This window comes from Ammospiza nelsoni, chromosome 2 (genome assembly GCF_027579445.1).
Source record: "Ammospiza nelsoni isolate bAmmNel1 chromosome 2, bAmmNel1.pri, whole genome shotgun sequence".
In the NCBI taxonomy this organism is placed as follows: domain Eukaryota; kingdom Metazoa; phylum Chordata; class Aves; order Passeriformes; family Passerellidae; genus Ammospiza; species Ammospiza nelsoni.
This window is the reverse complement of record NC_080634.1, coordinates 80167023-80187539: the sequence shown is the minus strand read 5'-3', so window position 1 is coordinate 80187539 and position 20517 is coordinate 80167023. Positions and strand designations below refer to the sequence as shown.

General features: G+C 37.4%; 1 protein-coding gene across 11 annotated transcripts in view; it reads left to right on the top strand.

Moving 5' to 3' along the window:
- The window catches only part of DOCK9 (dedicator of cytokinesis 9), a 113137-nt gene that overhangs the window by 18530 nt on the left and 74090 nt on the right, over positions 1-20517 (top strand). For 7 of the 11 annotated variants that reach the window (XM_059466417.1, XM_059466413.1, XM_059466410.1 and 4 more), the window contains exon 2: positions 18977-19093. In XM_059466417.1, the coding sequence (XP_059322400.1) occupies positions 18977-19093 (117 nt within the window). Of the gene's footprint in view, positions 1-11134; positions 11380-18976; positions 19094-20517 lie in introns of those variants that run through there. The other 4 variants (XM_059466418.1, XM_059466416.1, XM_059466415.1 and 1 more) reach the window with 1 other exon arrangement.

Sequence of the window (20517 nt, the reverse complement as noted above, 5' to 3'; positions counted from 1 at the left end):
GGTCTTTCTAAACATACTCTTGGAATGTATTTGGCACTTGGACTGAGGAACAACTGCTGGTTATGTTATTTGAAAAAACTGAGGAAGGCATTGTTGCGGAAACAATAACCCAGCATTTAAGGTTTATTTTTTTCTTATGGATTTGAGTGTATTTTTTTTCTCTGAAATGGTTTAACTGTTCTATTTCTGTTTAACTTCCTGAAAGGGATACAGGAGCATTCTAGAAGGAAAAAAAATGGTTAAAGGTAGCAATAACTGTTTCCTGAACCTGCTTTGCTCTGAAAGGCTTTCTAGGTGTTTCCTGATGTAAAGAAACCAGGCTTTAAAGTGAGACTGTGGTCTTTGTACCCCCCAGGTTTGTGACGTGGTCCTGCGTCAGGTGTATTACATTTAGCAAGAGCTAACTAATGTGCATAACTTGCTTCACAATTGGGCTAGTTAAGGATTTTAATATTAATTCAAACCAATTTGAGTTTACTTGCTAATTGCTTTGTCACTGGCTCGGTAGTTGGGATGAGAGGGGCGTGGTACACTGAAATAGCTGGACAGATTTTGAGCTTGTTATCTTGCTGGCATAACCATGCTGTGCAACTGCAGCTATGGAAAGTCTTTTGAAATTTCATAAAGCTTTTGTTGCCTTTGTGCTGTTCAGGTCCTTTTTTTTTTTTCTGCACTGAAATTTAAGGGAAAAAACAGGTGTGTGGTTGCACATATGTGTGAATCTGTCTACTTACACATATGTATATGTATGCACACATGTATATTTATATTCATGGATACACACACAAGCTTCTAGGAAAGAACACAGAATAATCTGAGCTGTCTTCAGATGCTTTAAATAACTTATAGTATGTGTATTACCCTTCATGATAGCATTGCATTTGCTTAATATAGTTTGATATTACAAATAAAATGGCTTCCTCTGGGTATTAGAAGCCTTTTTACACTGTTAGCCATTTTTAAGTTAGCCTCATACAGAATATTGTTAGAAATTTGTTAAATTCTATGTAATGAGTACTTTCAATTACTTTGGTAACCCATTGAATTTAAGACCTAACACCCTTACTGGCCTGGAATTCTACATATAGTTAGGTGAGTGAATGAAGAAATACTTCTTTTTTTTTTAATGTAATATGACTTACTGCAACTTGGAGTATGCAGTGAAATGTTTTTGTATATATTTTTTCTTTGTTTCACATGGTACTGTTCCAGCAATTATTTTTCTTTTATTTTGTCCTTCAGAATTGATACAAACTGGCAAGATATGCTTAAGCTGCCATTTGCAACTGAAGTTCTACATCTGTCTCTGGAGGAGTTGGATTTTTTCCAATTCCAAAATGTCTAGATGCTTTTAAATAATTACATTATTTTTTTGAATTTTCCTTTATGGCTTTGGTAGCTTGGTTTAACTGGAAGTAGTGGATTAAGATAAGATATTTTCCGGGGAAAATACCTGAATGTTAGTGTGGAGGAGTGTGCGGAATCAAGGAGTCAGAATGACTTCCTGCTCATTGTAATGGACCAGCGTAGTCCAGACAAATAAAAGTCAAGGTTTTACAAGAAAAAAACAGGAGTTTGTGTAAAGGTCATGCTCTTGATAATCAGAACTGGCACTGACTATTGCTCTCTTAGGTGTTGTCTGAGTCTGGGGAGCAATTCCTACAGATTTAGCCCTGAAGACTGGGAAGTGGGATTCTCTGAAGAATGGGGAGGAGGGGGAAGATACTGCGATCCTGGCAACAGTGACAAGTGATTTTATGGAACTTGTCGAAGTATATAAGACTTGTATCTCTTAAATTACTCATTTATCTCATTACATAATGTCTGTAGGCTTTGCTATGAAAGCTAGCTCGTCTAGCTCTTTCCCTTCCAAAGTGGTGGCTTTCAGGGGGACAAATTGTGTTACTTCTCATCAAGAAGCTGTGCATGGAGGTGGAGGCTCCAGGAATCTCATTTCTGAAGAAAACCTGTATGGCCAAGACCAAGAATGACACCAAAAGCAGTGTCACTTGCTTGTGTTGTTTTTTATTTTGGTGATTGTTGCAACAAATGCAAGTGGGTGTGTGGTTTCACCTCTTTGTCTGTGCTGTAACATATCTGAGCTACAATGCCTTAGCTTAGCCTGTTTGGCTGTACCTCCTATTATGTCGGTGTAGCCACTTTGGATCAAATATCTCCTGATACAGAGCTACTGTCAAAACACCAGTGAATTTCAGGGACTCCTTTCAGTTAACAACACATTGATCCTCTTGTAAAATCCATGTTGAAAACCTGAAAATTTCCAGTGAAAAGGAAACTCTCAGGAAGTAGCTCCACTTGAAGAAAAAATCACCTCCTCTGAGAAGAAAGTAAGGAGGCAGAGGCAGTTGATTTAGCATATGTTTTTCTTATTTACCCTTTAACCCAGATGTCAGGAGGTTAAATCTAAAGTCTAGTTAAATCTAATTAAAGTTTTATCTTAAGAGGACCTGCTCTTTTGATTGCTTGAAGGAAAGATAAAATGAAGGCCCATGTGAGAATGTGTTCTTAGGAGTACAGTTTATTCCTGTCCATCTCATGTCATTCAAACTTGCAATGAAAATGGTATAGCTTAGCTTCAGGCATATTTCTAACCTGTCACTTTGTATTGCTAGAACATGGGGTCTTGTAGGGTCTTTAGGTCCACGTGTATAAGGATCTTTATTTTAATTAAAGATTATAAATTTAGTTTGAGATACTGTTAAAAGTTGCACCAAAATTAATGAAATTATATTTTCCCCAAATGCCCATCTTGGGCATATTTATGTTTGGCAAGTGTTGAGAAAACATTTCAATGGGCTTAATTTTGTAGTAAGTTGAAGGATATAGTTTCAGAATACTAGCTTGAATGTTTATTTACTTTACTTAATTTTTCTCAATTTTCCTGTGATTAAAAAAAAATTAATCTGCAGAACAATATTGCATGTTATTTCTTTTTATATTCATATTCTGGTTTTGTTTAGGTTTTTTATTTTTGGTTTTGGGGTTTTTTTTTGTTATCACTGTATAAGCAAACATTATCTCAGAGTCAAATGTCAGTGTACAAGTCAGGTCATAAACAGCTGTTTTGGGTGGTTGATAAAGGTGGAAAATGAGCAAGAGTAAATAATGTGGTGATAGCAGAACTAGCAAAATTTTAAAAGTTTGAGGCTTGCTAACAAGCCCCTTGAAGTATTCAGTGATGGAAGAAGCTGGGAAGAGCTTCTATGGAAGAGCTGGAAAATTCTGCAGTGAGACAGACTGCACTGAAGGACATTCACTTATTTTTTACATATTTGTCTGAAAATTGCAGAAAACAACTCCTTTTTTTCCCCATGCTTGCAATGCTTTCTGCTCAGTTTGCTTTTAATGGCCTATCCAGTGCTGGCATTTCTCTCATTAAGCTTTAGAACCTTGTGGTTTGGTAAACCTACTTAAGTTACTGTGATGGCTGTAGCTTGTGCAAGATGGGGCCTGATAATTTTAAGTAGTCTTTAAATTTGTTATGTCTGATGTTGAAAATATCTGTTATTTAAATTGCTCTTACACAATTTCTGAAAATAAATGTGAGGCATTTTGAAACAGCATGTGCACAGCTTTTAATAGAGTAGATTTAGGTGTTGGCTGGAAACAGAACCTGCTACATTTTAGTAGCTGCACTGTCTTAGTCTGTGTCACCAGTTGACAGACAGCAGCATCATCATTAGGTGTTCCTGAGTTTTTTGGTGACTGCTTTTCCTGTGCTGCTCATGAGTCATCTGGTTTATTTATAAGCTGTGACATCTTTTAAGATATAGCAAAGTCTGGGCATGTGGGAAGATTGACTAATGACAGCAGTGAGCTACATCATTCTGGAAATAACTCCACAGGAGACACTCAAGTTGAAGATATTTTGGTTTCAAAATGAACTATAGATGTATAATTTTTAAGAAAGATTCTTCTTAATTTAATGTGTTGTATTTTAAATAAACCCTAAAGCCTTCATTTACTGAACAGCTGATATTAAGGTGTGTTCTTGCTGTCTGAATTTGCAAATTGAAATATCAACTTGTTTGTATGAGGTAGAAAGGTTTAGTAGAAATATATAAAAGGAGAGAGTTCTGAGGAAGTAATTGTGCTGAGTAAGTGGAAGTTGTTTTATTTTAATATGCTCAAACAGCTTATGCAGCAATTCTGTAATGGTGTGCAGACAATTTGTACGAGTTAGTCTGTTGTTGCACTCTCATAACTTGCTTCAACTTGTAACTGTATTACCAGTGGCTTTTATTCATCAGCAAGGGGAGCATTAGGCTTCATTAGGCCTCTTAATGAGGAGGAAACAGATATGTATGAGTACAGCATCTAACTGTGGCATGGGGTTTTTCATGGGTCACTTGAATTAGAGCACTTCTTTTATCTCCTTTCATCTTACTGCTCTGCCTGAATAAAAACCTGGCGGCTGATGTGCTGACTTGTAGTTTTGGCTAAATCTCCTGATGGTTTCTGTAGTCTTCTTTTGTTTTGACCTTTCATTAGATTCCTTTGGGAAGAATGCTCGAATGTCCATCTCCTCATATCCCTCTGCCCTCTCAGCAGGGGAAATTGCAGCACACATTCACCAAGTGCATAGTACCTACATCAAATACACATCTTTGAAAGATGCATGAGAGGACTATCGGAAACAGGCTGGCAAGCACTCAGTGCCCTGGCATGCAGAAGATAAGGTTAAGCATTTTATCTCCAGGAAAAAAGTCTTCAGGCCTGGGGGTAAAATCAGGATAGTTGGTCAAGTCTGCATGCATAATCCATTGTTCATCAATGACAAAATGTGTTGGACTAGCACAGAAAGATATGTGCTACCCAACCCAAAAATGTGACCCCAGTTTACATCCAGGTGGAAAACATGTTCCCTTTGAATGTAGCAGAAGGGTATCTTGTGCTGAAAGAAGTCAAAATGTGTGGAGCTTAAAAAACTCCAAAGAGCAACACAACCCATCAAACAAAACAAAAAACCCAAACAAAACCATCCAACCAAAAAAACCCCTAAACCACCCTAAAAAACCCATACAAAAAACTCCTGAAACCCCCCTGTAAAGTTTTATATGGATTTAAGGAATGAGAAGAAGACTCCTGTGGTGGAGAAGCTGCACAGGTGGGACTTATAAGACTAGAGTGTAGACTTCATGAGCATATGGAAAGGAGTTCACACCTCTGCTCCTCTTTCTTGATTAATACTTCTATCCACTTGCTTTAGGAACAGCCTGAATGCTCATTTGACTCATCTATAGATGTAGGTACCCTATTTTGTAATGAAATTAAATGCAACTAAAGTAAATCATAGGATCATGGGATCCTTTGGTTTGAAAGGAACACCTTCCCCTAGCAGGTTGTTTGGAGCCCCATCCAACCTGGGCCTGAACACCTCCAGGCACCTTCCCACACCTCCCCTTCCTCCCCCATCCTCAAGCTTGTTTGGCACAGAACTACTTCCATTTGAGAGATTGTCAGACTTGGGGGTTTGATCCACTTTTTGTGTGTCTGTTCTGCACTGTTAGTCTCTGATAGTCATAAGGTCCTGTCCAGTTAGGAAAAAGCCATCTTTAATCCAGTACTGTTCCCACAGTCAGTCTGCTGGTGTATGTCCTGTCTGTAAGGACATATGTCAGGACCACAGTTTATTCAGAAGTGCAGTTTTGATCTTGACATCTCCTATTTGTTTGATTTGTTTTCTTTTATTTTTCCCCATGGACCTTAAGGAAGTCTGGTTTTGCCCAAAAACATTCCTACTAAGATGGTATGAAATTAATTGCATCACAAGTTGATACTTCATAGATAATGTTATGCAGATATGTGACATGGACAAATGTTAATCCGTATTTTTTTTAGCTTTGCTGTGATTTTACATTTGTTTTGGTTTTTATTTGTCACTGTGTAAGAGTGCCCCAACTAAGCTACTATATAATGAGATATGCCATGTCTGTGTTGACAACTTTAGCCAAATTCTTATTCTGTGAAATAAAGCTTTTAAAAACTGCATTGTGCAGAATCACTGTGGGTCCAATAGAGGTGCTCACTGCAAGAATCCCTTAACTTTATACTGCTGCTAAAAGAAAGGCTTTTTTAGTTCAGCTTCTTGAGTGGTAATACAGACCTCTACATTGGTGTCACATTTTTTTCATTGATGCAACCTACTCATGATTGAGATCTCTTCTGTGTAGTATCTCAGCATTTCTGTCCTATCCAGGCTACTTAACTCTCTCCCTAAAAGTAGTGTTTTGAGAGTAATTTTCCCTTCAATGCAAAATTTAAGATTTTATCATTCATACTGATTTAGAGATACCTCTACAAAGAGTGGTTGTTGTTCTCCCTCTTGTGAAATAGGCTTATTTCTTGCTTTGCCAAAGAAAGTGAACATGAGAAGTTGCATAATGTGCAGCACACTCCTGTCTGTGTCTTAGACATTTTCTTTTCTCATCCCTGTTTCCAAATGAGAATGTTCATATTGGTGGGACTGCAAATTACACATTTGCAGTGTTTACCATAGAAGGAGTCTTCCTGAGTTTTGTGTGACTTTTTCTGTTTCATCTCAGTGTAGCATGGGTGGCAGGGATCTGCCAGGTGAATTGCCAGGTGAATTGCATGCTGCATTCCATCTGCTATCAGCCTTTTTCTTGAACTTGTGCATATGTTCTTCCAGGGAAACCCTTATCTGTTGGTCACTTATGAAACTTGGCAGCATTGAGATATGTATAGCTGCAATACTGAATCTTCCACTGACTTGTGAAATGTTAGCCTTGAATGCAGCTGCAGGGCAAGCTGCCAGGTGTGGGAGGGCAGTGCTGGAATATCCTGTACTAATACAGAGGAGAGCAAGAAGTACTGGCTTTTAATGGTTCTTGTCACACTGCTAAGGTGGGTCCATATTTTCAGATGAGCTATTGCCTTAGAAATCCAGCCCAAACCAAAAACCAACCGACCAAAGAAACCCAACTCCCAAAGCCCTAGCAAAACAAAGCATCAACCCCCTCCAGTTACCTATCCTTCTCATTTTTGAATTATTTTTTAAGAGATGCTGTGAGTTGCCAGGGAATTTAGAGACACAAAGTAGAGAGTGTAGCCACAGAGCAGAGAAGATGTGTAGGGTTTTAGCAAATAATATAAAATCCTTCTGTTTTTCCAGATACAGGACATGCAAACCTACAGTAATATTATTCCTTCTCTTGTTCTAACTCCTCTTCCTCTGACTGCTATAGGTTAGGGACAGTTCTTTCCCTAGGACAGCTTAGAGAGGCAAGTTTGGTGCCTGTAATTATAGCTAGTAGGTTTAGTGACCTTGATGCAGACTTTAAGTCGGACTTGAAGCAAAAGAAGGGCCATCAAACCAAACTACTCAGATTTTAGGCTGCTCCTACACAGAGGCTGGGTAGTCATCTTTTCTTCCATTAAAGTTCAGAGGAAGTTTTCATAGGCTGCCTGTTCTCTTATCATCACTCACTTTTTATGTGATGTGCATTAGCTAAGTAAGTTCTTGAAGTGAAAAGTGATTTGAAGGAATCAAATCTTTTGTCTTTTGGGCAGCAGATTGGCTGGATGAATCACTGGGGTACGCTAGAACTACTGAGAAGTTTGTTACCTATGTAATTTTGTAATTAATTAGGCTGTTCCTTAGGACTGTATGATGCAAGAAGAGAGCCAAATATTTGGTTGTTGGAAGTGGTGTGAAAACTATGGTTGCTAAAAGTACCATGTGAAGTCCTTCAAGCCACAATGTTTGTAAAAAGATGAATTGCATTGTTTTCATAATAATGTGAGTTATTTTGCAAATAGGTCTCTAGCCAGTAATTTCCTGCAGTTTTGAAAGCCATGTTGGAAATGCAGTCAGTTTTTGCACATTTTTTGTGTGACTTTTTTTGTGTGTGCACTATATTCCTGGATTTTCTGTTGATCATTATTGAGGTAACTAACTGACTGATGCAACAAACTGAGTATTTTTTTTGTTACTTTTTAAAAATTGCAGTTAAGGAGGTTAAAACTACAGGTCATGTAACAATATTATAAAAGTTTCATCATATCCTAAAGTTCTGGTTTTCATCTTTCACTTTTTGAATTTAACGGTATTATTGGTAAATTGTTTCAATACACTACTTTATTAAAGTAGCTTAAATATTTTGACAATGTGATGCCTGAATAGACAATATCTCTTGGGATTTTGTTTGTTTGGTTTGCTTTGATATTTTTGCTGTGGTTTTTTGTTTGTTTGTTTTTCCCCCTAAATATTTTTAAATTAATTAAATCCTTGAGGTAATCACTAAATCCTCAACAGAAAATGAATGTTGGAAGTACACATCAATTTGGCAGTTAAGGTCTGTTTCATGCAGGATACAGTTCCAGAGGTACTGCCTCACACTTCTGTTTTTGTTACATGAAAGAACCTCTTCTACTGGTGTATCTGTGAGTGAAATGCAAGCTAGAAATTACACGAGTCATTCATAAAGAAAAATAGCTTCTATATCTTTAAACTGATGTTATAAAAATGTTAACCTGTTGGCTTTCTTCTTGTCCCTCATCACATTTGGAGAAGAGTAGGAAGAATGGCAGGGAAAGAAAATCACATTTATACTGAATTAAAGTAATCCAGATGCATTCAGGAGAAGTACCTGACCAGGGTAAAATAATGTTGCCATTTAGAAGAAGAATGCATTGTTAAATTAAGCAGAAATACTACTTGCAATGTATATAATTTTAAAGCCTTTATTAGTATGAGTGTTCACAAATGCCTTTTGCATAATAAGGTTGTGCATTTCTGGTTGCAGTTAAGTATAATTGCAGACCATCTCAATGAAACAAATTCCTGTTTGGCAGCTGCATCCTCAAGTAATGGTGTAATTTAGTCTAAGCTGTTCTGTGCTTCCGTTCTCTAGAAACAAAGGGGGCTGGTGCAAAATTAAAAGTGTAACTAAATGTTCTTGAACCATTGTGTACCTTGCTTTACACAGGAAGATCTGTTTTGTAAATTTGACTGAACTGCTGCTTTCCTTCTTAACTCTTAATGAAGCTTCATAAAGTACTGCTTTCTGGCGTTTAGTTTCTCAGTATGAGAGAGGCAGCTTAAAAAGTACATGAATTGAACTTGTATTTCCTAGAGAAAAAGTCAGAAACATAATCAATCATTATTGTCTGGGCAATAAATAAATGTTATTTTTTCTTTCTGTCCACTCTTTAGAAATGTAGTTGCATTGTGGACACAATTTCAGACTTGTTCAGACTCAGTTTCATGAGTGCAGGCTGAAATAGGAATATGTTACACAAGTGTGAGAGTGGAAAGAAGAGGAAGGGAGATCAACATCTTATGTTAGGTCTGAAGAATAAGAAACCTGTGCCTCAAGTTGTGCCTTCTTAAGAATACTAGCAATAAAGTAGGATAGTTGTGCTTCTCCACAACTTCATCTGCCTTCTGCAGTTTAAGGTGACTTTCTCTTCTACTAGAGAATAGATAAAAGTCTATGCCAAGTTAAATTTAGGATGTGAGTTATATTGAATTGAGATAACTAACTGTCCCAAGAGAACTGAGAACTGAATGAAGGTGGTGGCTTAGTTTCCACAGCTGTCTGGTTCCTTAGTAGACAGAGTCTAAAATAAGGATGTGTTTCTCTGGGGAGTTGAATTTTCTCTCAGATGTATTTTTGCTTGGTAAATACAGCTACTGAGGTTTGTGAACTTGGAGGCTGCAACTCATTAGTGTTGAAAAGAAACAAAGGGAAAACCAAAATATTCCTCTCAAAACCTGGAGAAAACTGCTCATCACCATTCACTTTTTTTTTCCCTAGGAGAATTTAGCTAAAACTACTGTGTGGGGAAGTTGGAGTATTCAAACCTTAAAAATGTCAGCTAGGTTGCTTACAAAATTCCTTTGCAATTGCACAGAAATTATTCCAATAAAAATGCTGCTTCTTATTTTGCCACTGCATTTGTGTGCTGAACAGTGACTATAAGTAGTGCTGTGGTAAGAGAATAGATTGGGTTAAAAAAAGAAAAGTTGAAGCATGACTTGTCACCTGCCCAGGGAGGTGGTAGAATCACCATCCCTGGATATGTTCAAAAATGGACTGGATGTGGCACTTGGTGCCATGGTTTAGTTGAGGTATTGGGGTTTGGATTGGACTGGATGATCTTGAAGGTCTCTTCCAACCTTGTGATTCTGTGAATTCTGAGATTAAGTTTATGTTGTAATTAAAGACTGGAAGGAAGAGAGCAGCCACGGAGCACCGTTGTAGCCTGGATATCCTGAGGCCAGGAGACATTTCTGCAAGCTGTTCACAAGGCAGGGCTGACACCCTGCAGGGTTTGGTACTGGCCAAAGGCAGCGAGCGATGGCTGGCTGGTCTTCATGGCTGCACAAGTGTCTTCTTCCCAACTGCCTTCTCTCAAAATGAAGATTTTTTTTGCATTGTCTTCTCTGTGGTTTTGGATGTTGATCTGTCATGGACACCTACAGTGTTGAAGGGCTGTGAGGAATGAGGAATGAGCACAAATAATGTGCAATACAGGAGTGAGGTAACTGGCTGAAGAGAGGAAAGAGACAGAGGGATACTGGTAGTTGAAGAGTTAAGTTTTTTGAATTTTATTTTGAGTTAGTATCTTTGTAGAGTATGTAAGGTTTTTACTGTGAAGGCAATTTGGTGTTAAGTGAAACTTTTAATACAGATTTAGCACTAAGATCAAAAAGGTCATGCCCACTCTACCCCCAAAAAAGAGTAGAGTATCTGCTCAGGGAGAATGTCCTTGCTTAGTGGCAGATTGTTGATAGCACCCGAGTAAGTGACGTTATTGCAAAAAATTTTAAAAAGCACAATAGTTAGGGTTTCATGGTTCTAAAAAGACACAGTTGTCTATAAGTGACTAATTCTTACACTTAACACATTTTTGAATTATTGAAGCCTTGATTTTTATACATGCTGTAAAATACTCAGCCTGTTTTACATAGTAATTTTAGATATGCACATTCTCTTTTGTGTTTGGCTCATAACCTTAAGGCGTTAAAATGGATCCACCTTTTTTTTTTTTTCCTTCCTCAGAGGAGTACAACATGTTTAGGGGCTGGCCTTTGTCTGTCATGCATTCCCACCATAACAGATTTAGCAAACTGCAGCTGAGAAGTTAGACTAGTTTGTGCTTTGTGCTGCTTGTGCCAGGGAAAAAGCTTTTGTTTTCACTGAATCACTGGCATGTGGATTACTTTGATGCCAAAAAACATACAGTTTTGCTGCTGTCTGTATTTTCAATGAAAGAATGCAGGCAAGAACAAACAGAAATCCTAAGAAAGAGCTTTCTGTAGAATCTCCACAGAAAGGCAAGGATGCAGGTCCTTGCGAAGTGCAAGGAGAGAGTCCTGTGCTTGTGCTGGTAAGAATTCTTTAAACAAGCTGTCTCTTCCCTTTAATAATTCCTGTCCTTTCTGTCAATGAAAAACTTCCTAATCTGATGCAGTTGAGAAGTTCCAGCATTCTTACTTGTGAATAATTTGCATTTAGGATTTAGGTTTGATTCTCTGTGGGTTGTCTGCCTTTTTAATTGATTTTTACTGTTCAAGTTTATCAGATATTTGGTTCTCTTTGAGTGTGACTTTGGAATTTGGCTTTCAGACTAGCTGCTTTTCAGTCTCTTCTGTCTGGCACATTTGTACAGCTCTTTGAACCTAGCATGAAAACTACATATGCTTAATACTCTTTCTAGCACCTCTGTTTTTCAATTGCCCAGGACATCTTCTAATTAATGTATCTTTGAACTTCCTGAACTGTGTGTGTAACAGTTAAATTTTACTTAAATGATCAAAGAACTATCTAAATAATTAATGACTACTACTGTTAAAGTATCTATCTATCTGTTAAAGGACTTATTTTTCAATTCTTTCAATGCAAATTATTTAGGAATTTAAAGTTCTAAAATAGCTTCCAGTGAAGGAAAAGGAACATTTTCTGTCTGTGGGGGAAATAATCAAATAAGAACTATTTTATCTGAAACACTGCTAGACACTTAGTTGTGTTGGGACTTTATTAGTACAGCAAGAGAACATAATAAGTGAGCTGCAACAAATCTGCCAACTCTGTTCAAATGAGAATTGGTAAACTAGCACTTGTATATCAGTAGAAAGAAGTACTTTGACAGTTCTTACTAAAATTTCAACTTAATTTGGTATTATTTCATTCTTAATTGCTGCTGCTGATGGTCCTCTCTATTTGTCTGCCTGCAGTTGAAGTTAGTGGGGTGATCCTCAAATTATAGTGTCTCCCCTCCCTCTTATTTGAGCTTCACGCTATGTATTTAAGAATTGAACTAAAACATTTTGGCCATTTGTATTTAGTAATACTCATCTGTAACTTTTGGGAAATTGTTACTGTATATAACTGAAAGCTTACATGTGTGCTAGTAAGACAAACTTTCTTTTCCTTGTCACTGGTTTTTTTTTTGGTTTTGTTCTATTCAGAGAGTTGTTAGTAGACTGTGGGATTTTTTTGGATGGGTGTGTTCTGATTTCTGGTCCAGATTTTCATCAGTACAATATGAGCTAATCTTCTGTGTGCTTTCCTGCCTTTGGAATGTTTAACTTTATTTAGAATTGTTTTTATTCCCCCATGAATACTCAGAGAGGATATTAGTGTTTCTGCAGATACTTGGAGTACTGCAGCCAATCAGCAAGGCTCATGTACTTATTTAAGAAGGAAAAAAAAGTATAACACAATACTGTGTTTAATTATTGCCATTTATTAAGTACCTCTTTATAATAGTATACCTCAAATACTACTTTATTTAATGTTCATGGAATAATACATCTCCAGTGTTTTCTCTAATTTTTTAATTTTTTGGATTAACTGCATGCATTCAACACAAAGGTCAATATTTAAAGGGAAGAACATTTAGGTTTTGGATAGGTCGCATTAAAAATCTCTTCACAGTCATTTCAGTTACTATTTTGTTCTTAATGTGTTTACATCTATATACACAAATGTATATATAACATAATTATAGATCCCTTTTGTCTAGTTATTGGGCAAAGCTAGAAGTGGTGCAAGTAACCTGCAGCAAGTGTGTTGCCAGGCTCAAAGCAAAAAGTAAGGTGATATGTTTCATTTGACATTGACATTTGCGTCCATTTTTATTTCATTGGGCTGTGATGTTGCAGTAAATTGTTACAGTAAATTTTTACTGGCACAGTGAAGGTAGGTACCTTGTCATTGGTGCAGGGTGCAGTGGGGAAATAACTGAGACTGACAAAGTTGCTAGCTGCTGTGACAAATTCTAAACAGCAGAACTTCTTGTTTCCCGGGTTAAAAACCTGGGAATTATATTAGATAAAAACCTGGGAATTACATTAGATAGCAATCCTCAAAAGCATATGAAACAGTAGGCTTCTGGTTTACTCTAGTAATACTTCTCATTTAATATTGCCTAAAATATTTTTTCAAGTGTGGATGTATTTCTTTTGTGCAAATATGATGTGATTTGCCTAGCACTCAATTTAAGTATTCTTTATAAAGATGGGATAGGATCAGCTGTCAAAAAGCAACAGGTTTTTTGTCAATTTATGTCATATTAATTTAATTTTTTTCAACTGTAGTTCACTGAGAGTCTGTTGGAGTACTGAGGGAGCTGGGTATCTATAACTGTAAGACTCGCATGTTTTATTGAAACAATGTTATTTGATTGAGTGCTGTGCCAGAATTAACTTTTCCTGATTAGGTGGGTGGGTTCACAGACAGAGTCATCTGCTGCTTTCAGTGCCAGTGTGTCAGTATGTGTGTGCTCCTTTGTGTTCCTGTGATTTGAATTACATTGTGTCATAACTTTGCCCTTGAGGTTAACAAGCGAGAAGAGCCCATGGAAAAAACATTTAAATTTTCCAGGTGGTGCCTCAAAACCCTACTTGGGATGAGCTGCTGTTGTGCTAGCTCTTGTAGAAGTTACTGGATGAGTGTTCCTGCTGTCCAGCTGCATTTTGATAGTCACAAGTAGTAACTGCTTATCAAAACAGATAATGTTTCTGGGAAGTTGGATCTTTTGGAGGTCATCTTTCTGCTTGGAAACTTGCTGGCAGAATAAAATGTAATAGTTAAAAGTAAGCTCTGGGATACAAATAAATTCTTGAATTAATTTTTAAAGCCTCAACCTGGGCAATTTATTTTCTGTTTATTATGGGACAGTAAGATACATGGAGCTGTTACCCATGTTTAGTATTAAATAATCTTACTGCATGTCCACAGTGGCTTTCCCCAGGCCACTATTAAGAAATACATAACACCTATTCATCTATTTATATGCTGCTTCCTGCTAGTGCCTGTAGCTCCATTTTACTCCTTATGGGAACTTGTTAATTTGCAGATGTATAAGCCAAGCAGGTTTTTATAAGGTAAATTATGTTTTGTAGCAGGAGGCTAACAATATTCAGTGTGGTTAGCCTTACCATCTTTTGTTTTCTGAGAAGAGAATTGGACAATAACAATTGTCTCAATTTAAGCATGCAAGGAAAACATGTCCTGTGGTTTTTTTTCTATAATGTGTAATGTAGGTAATCACTGAACTCTTAGCTTAAAATGTATTTTATCTGATGAATTTTGACACTGTTTGTCCAAATATATATACTGTATTCTGACAGATTAAAATGCTTGCTGTGTGGGTGTCATACTTCTGTTTTGAAATATTTCCTATTTCTGATAAGTTTCCATGCTTATAATACTCAGACAATCCCCAAAGTGTTATGGCAGAAAATTTGCTCTGTTATCTTTCAAAATTAGAGCATTGGCTGGCTCAGGACCAGCCATGAACGCCTATGGTCTTAGCATTTTCCTAGATTACAGAAATAAAAATGTTGTTGGCTGCAGATTAATAGGAAAAGTTAAGCCTTATTGTAAAGACTGACTTTTAGTGCCTATAAATTTGATGTTGCCATTTTAACTGGGCACATTTAATCTGTGTCTGCTGGTCCATAAATCGTATTTAACAATCGTGTAACTACCCACCATATTTTCTTTTATATTGCATGAAGTAATAGACCAGATTTTTTTTTTTAAGTGTAGAAGAGCCTGAGAGAGAATCTGCTTCCTTGTGCTGTTTTATGTCTGGCTAAATGCCAGTATCAGTGTGTTGTTTATTGTTTTCTTTTTTCATATCTGGTCCAAACTGATAAAACATCCTCTTCCTTTTGAATCTGAAAAATGACTAAGAAAGAAATGAGTAACATTTAGGAGAAACCCAAGGAAACAAATTCCTCATTAATTTTTACATAAATGATATTTCTGCAAATCAAATACCTCACTGATTAAATAGAAGTCTGTATTTAAGACCTCAGCTCCAGTGAGCTTTAGATTTTTTAAAAACTTCTCATGAGGGAGGATTTTTCTTTTTAATCTTGCGTTTACAGCATGCAAACAAAATGTAAGGAAAGCTTATATTCTTTAAAGATTCCTTTTCATGAATTTGATGGTTGCAGTAAACCAGTTCTGTGACTACAGGGCGAAGAGAGGCATTTGCAATTAATTGGATGATTTTTAAAGCTGTATTTTTGGGTTTTGAATTAGCTGTGCTAGACAAGTGTGTGTGTGTGTGTTTGCATGCCCATGAAATAATTTTAGTTGCATGTTTTTTTAAAGTAATCCCTTTCCTCTGGTTTTGCTGGTAAAATGAGAGAAGCCAGAGCTAGCTTTCTCGTAGTCTTCACCTCTCACCTTCCCAAGAGTATTAACAGGAGGATGGGCACAGCTCTTTAGCACCAGGGAGAAGTGGATGAGAGTGCTGAACGTGGGTAGCACCATGTCAAAATCCATTACCTGTTGTCATTATATTGCAAAGGTTCCATATTGCAAGAGTTTTATATCTCCTTGGTGTTTCTTGTAGGCAGCTCCTCAGAGCACTGACTCAGGTCCATTTTCAACCAGCCACCCCACTCTTTTATAGCACTCTTCTTCTTATTGGCTACAGCTGTGGCCTGTTAAAGTCAGGCCTGCTCCTAATCTTTAATAATTGTCTCAGCTGCAACTCCTTAAGGAATAAGATTACTTTCTAGTCTACCTTAGTTTTCTTGTATTCTATCCCCCTACAATTACCCATTTGAGATGACAGCTTTCCCTTGCTACTGGGCTGTGGAATTGGGGCTGTGATCTATCCACTTGCTAGTTCAGATAGTAGCAGTCCTGCTTTGTGAGTTTGCTGACAATATTGATCAAGCACGTGTTTATTCTTTCCTTTGAGAAGCTCCCCAGATTGCCACAAGTGGTCACGCAGCACCTGAGCAGCATTTCAGACACAATCTGATGGGAAGGCCCCTGGTTGGAAGGAATTCTCCCCAGCCAGATCACCTCCTAAGCTGTCACAAAAGCTCTGCCTCAGTTGCTGGTCTTTGTGTGAGAAGGCCACTTCTCAGAAATGTGCCACGAGAGAGGGGAAGGGTCCTTCTGGTGTCAGCCCTGCTTTTAATTGCTTTTGTGAAGCCAAGCCTTTTCAGCCCACTGCAGAGACTGTCTCCACAAATCAAATGGTTTTTCTCTGCACAGTTTAATTTGCAGTATTTATTTTTGCTTCTCCTAAAGGTCAGTCATCCTGCACCACTCTCAAACCAACCTGTCACCATAGCATGTTGTGTGTAATTTCTCATGACAAACTCTTGAGAAGGAGTGGTCACATGGGAAGGGCAAACTTGGCCAAAAGGAGTGACTGGGCCACATTGCTGTAGTAGTCTCTAAACCTTGCTTTAATGTAAGAAAGAATGTAATCCATAGGAGCTCAAGATCAGTGGTTGGCAGGTGGGCATCTTGCTTGCCTGGATGGCTGGAGAGAGACCTGTTACACTGAAAGTGAGAGAAAGGTGAGCAAAGGGTGTTTTGTTTTCTGGCTGATGTGTTGCCTTGTACTTCACTTATAGACCAGTAAAGTTTGAAATGCTCTCTGTATTCTGTTATCTCTCTGTGTTTAAGGAAGAAAATTTGTAAAGGACAGTTATTGCCTTAGTGAAGAGTTGGAAGAGGTGAAGTTACTGTAGTTTATTTGGAATCAGAGCTGGTTATGACAGTCTGTTGGAGTGGGGCTGCTCAATCTGAAATTTTGTGAAGGGGTAATTTTGCAGTGTGTAGGTAATGTAGTATGTAGGAAATGTTTCAAATAGTTGGGTGGACAAGGTGTTAAGGAAGTGTGGAGCGCATCATTTCATTAGCTTGGGATTCACTGCAGCAATCTGAGCACTCAAATGCAAACTTGCAAACAAAACATTTTGTGTAAATTAGTACATTAGAGGAAACATAATCTTTTCTTAGGTTGTGTGTGCATTATGCTTTTCTGAGCTAAACTGTCCAACCATTTAAGCTGCAGAAGGGTGCATGGACATAAACTTAAGCCTTTTCTGATGGACACTGACATTAGTTCTTGGCTTTGTGATAACTCATGTTCATGAATGACAGGAGAAGATGAGGCAGGAGCTGGGGTTCAGGTGAGAAGCTCTCCAAAGGTGTCAGAGTGCAATATGGAGTGTAGTGAGCAGCCTTTCTCCATCTCATCTGAGCAGAAAGATGTCAAACACAGCATAATAATCATGTCTCTTGGAAATATTGGTCTGTGCTGAGTATGTTGTTATATAGCGAATGAACTTCTAGTAAATGCTTCCTGTGTGACTGTAAATGGTAGCTGTTTTTCTTAACAAAGCCATATTTTGTTCATATTTTTTGGTAGATTTTTCCAGACTTTGCTTTTTTTTGCCTCTTCAGCTGTTATGCTTTGTTATGCTTCCACATTTTTCTTGCCAATAAAACTACTGTGTGGTACATATGGGGGAATCTCAAATAGCTTTTAAATAGCCTGTGAACTAATCCTGAAAACTTTGGTAACTTTCTCTGACCAAAGCTTTCCTAATTCCTTGACAAACAAATTTATTTGATTTGCTTTTGGATGAGAAAACACCTGTAGGGTTTCTCAGGAATATTATTAATATATTAGTGATTAACAGCAGTTACTGATAAAGATATTTGTTCTGTGTAGGACAATTAGAATTTGGAAGGTTATTGTCATGAGTTATATAAAACAATACGTAAAGTTTATCTTGTCATTTTACCTATAATGATGACAGAAGCTGGTCTTGCTGCTACAATTATCTTTAATTTACCTTGCCTATAAATTAGTACCAGTGATCTTGAGAAAGTATAATTTGTAAAGTCTCTTGTAGTTGTTGCTTGAAAAAAAAATGTAATTTTCTGTCAGTTACTGTGATGCTGAATTTTAGTTCAAGCTGGATTATAACCCCATTTTTGCATTAGTTTGCACACTCCAAGGCAGAGCTGCCTTGTTCAGAGCTCTGTCTAAACCTGCTTTGCCATCTGATCACTTAACAGAATGCTTGGCAGGGTGAAGGTTTTTCTCTCTCTGATTGTGCAGGGGCAGCTGTAATGCCTCATTTGTGGAAAGAGGTTTTAATGTGGAATCAATGCACACTTACTGAGGAAAGCTACATGTGCAATTAGGAGGGAAGTAGATGGCCTATGGGAATTTTGAAAAAAAAAGAGAAAGAAGGAGGAATGTCAATTAGCCTGCCCCTGCTGCAGGTTACTGCTGAATTAAAATACAGCTCAGTCTTTGAGCCAAGGTTGTTTTCATTCCTCTTAAACCCAAATCAGAGCTTTCTGGGCTGTATCAAGCAAAGGCAACAATCAACATAAGAGACTAGTAATTTTTTTATAATTTTTTTGCAGTGAGAATACATATGTGATTATGATAATAAGCTCTGGTTTACTGGATTTTGTGAAATAGTTCTGAGGCAATCAGCATGCTTGTCTCTAATTGTCACTTGTGCTTCCCCATATGGTGTAACATGACAAAGTCTGCATTTTGAATACTGTATGTTTTTTATGTATATGCAATATAATCCTGCCAATCTTTTAAAGAGTAACTTCTAGAATAAGTCAATAATTGTAATTTTCCCTCAATATACCTGAATTTATTTTGATTTTTTTCTTTTTTCCTGTAGGCAAAGCCAAAACTTATAGAACCGATAGACTATGAAAATGTCATTGTTCAGAGGAAAACACAGATTTTGAATGATCCTCTACGTGAGATGTTACTGTTCCCTTATGATGACTTCCAGGTAATTTAATCCACCCTGGTTTTGTTGTGGGGTTTTTTGTTTGTTTGGGGTTGGTTTCATTTTTTACCACAGGTTTTTAGTAGTAGGAGCCATGAGGTGATAACTTCCTATTTCTTTTTTTCTTAACTCTCTTTAGCTCCAAAAATCTGCACAAAATCTTTGCTGTGGGTCCCATTACCCTGCTTGATTAACTCTTTTGGGTACAGAAGAAATAACACAATTTCCTTATCTGACCATAAGATCTACTTATTGCAACTCAACAATTTTGCTGCCTTTTGAAGTAAATGATCAGTCACTTGTAGATATTCCCCTTCCCTTTCCAATGTAGGAAATGACGTGATGGCCGGTTAAAAAAAAATCAGCTTTCTTTAATTCTTAAACTGATTTTTTCCCCCCATTCTTAATAGTGAAAGACATGAACCTCTTCAAATGCAGTCTGCTACTCTTAGCTCCATCATCCCAGCCTAAACTGTGCTCTAGTAAAATACCCCTTACATAACAGAGTTTCTGACTTGATTAAGCCAGACTGAACCAAGCTTTGGGATAATCTTGTTATATTTTTTTAATGATGATGTTTATAGAAATATATAGTTTATTTCAGTACACTTCTTAAAAAATCTTCTTGTAGATCTTGTTAGGATAACTACCAAGCATCTTAGACACTGGGGTTGGAGTAAATAGTGAGGAAAGTCTCTTGTCCACATGCCCATACCTGTAATCAAAATGTCTATTTGAAAAGTATACAGACATCTGAACAATCTGTAAACTAATTTTATTTAACCAAGTAGTTGAAGCTAAGTTTGTTTAATGTGGGGAAAGTTGATGATGAGTTGGTATATTTCTACAGAAGGCCATCTGAAATCCTATAAATTACATCTTGAATTTGTAATTAATTTTCTCTGGCCTAATAGAGTGTTTACCTGAATGCAGCTGGACTCTTTTTTAATACAGTCTGGGGACTTCTTTGATTCTGACACGAATAACTCTACTTGTAGTCTTCCCACTCTCAGCTAAAAAATTTGAGTTTTGGGAAGCTACAGTTATTTAGAGAGGAGTTTGGGCTTCATGTGTTCCCAGCCACACATGGAAGTTTATAGAGTAAAACTTCTTGAAAAGGATGTTGTACTGAGACAAGTTTTGAATATGGAATCTCTCAGTATGATACCCTACACCTGGTGTTGGCTCTGGGACTGAAAAACACGAGTAGGCTACACCACCAAAATTCCCTTCTGCAGTGTGCCTCTTCAGTATCACAGATGAAAAGGAATCCAGGCTAGTTCTGCTAAGTGTGCCCTTATCTGATTGACTGGTTCACTTACCAGGGTCATTCCAGTGAGCAGCTCTGAATTATCAATGGAGAGGAAACAAAGCCATCAAGAATATCCTCAGGCATTTTGTCTGAGCAGTCTGGGGCTATGGCTGAA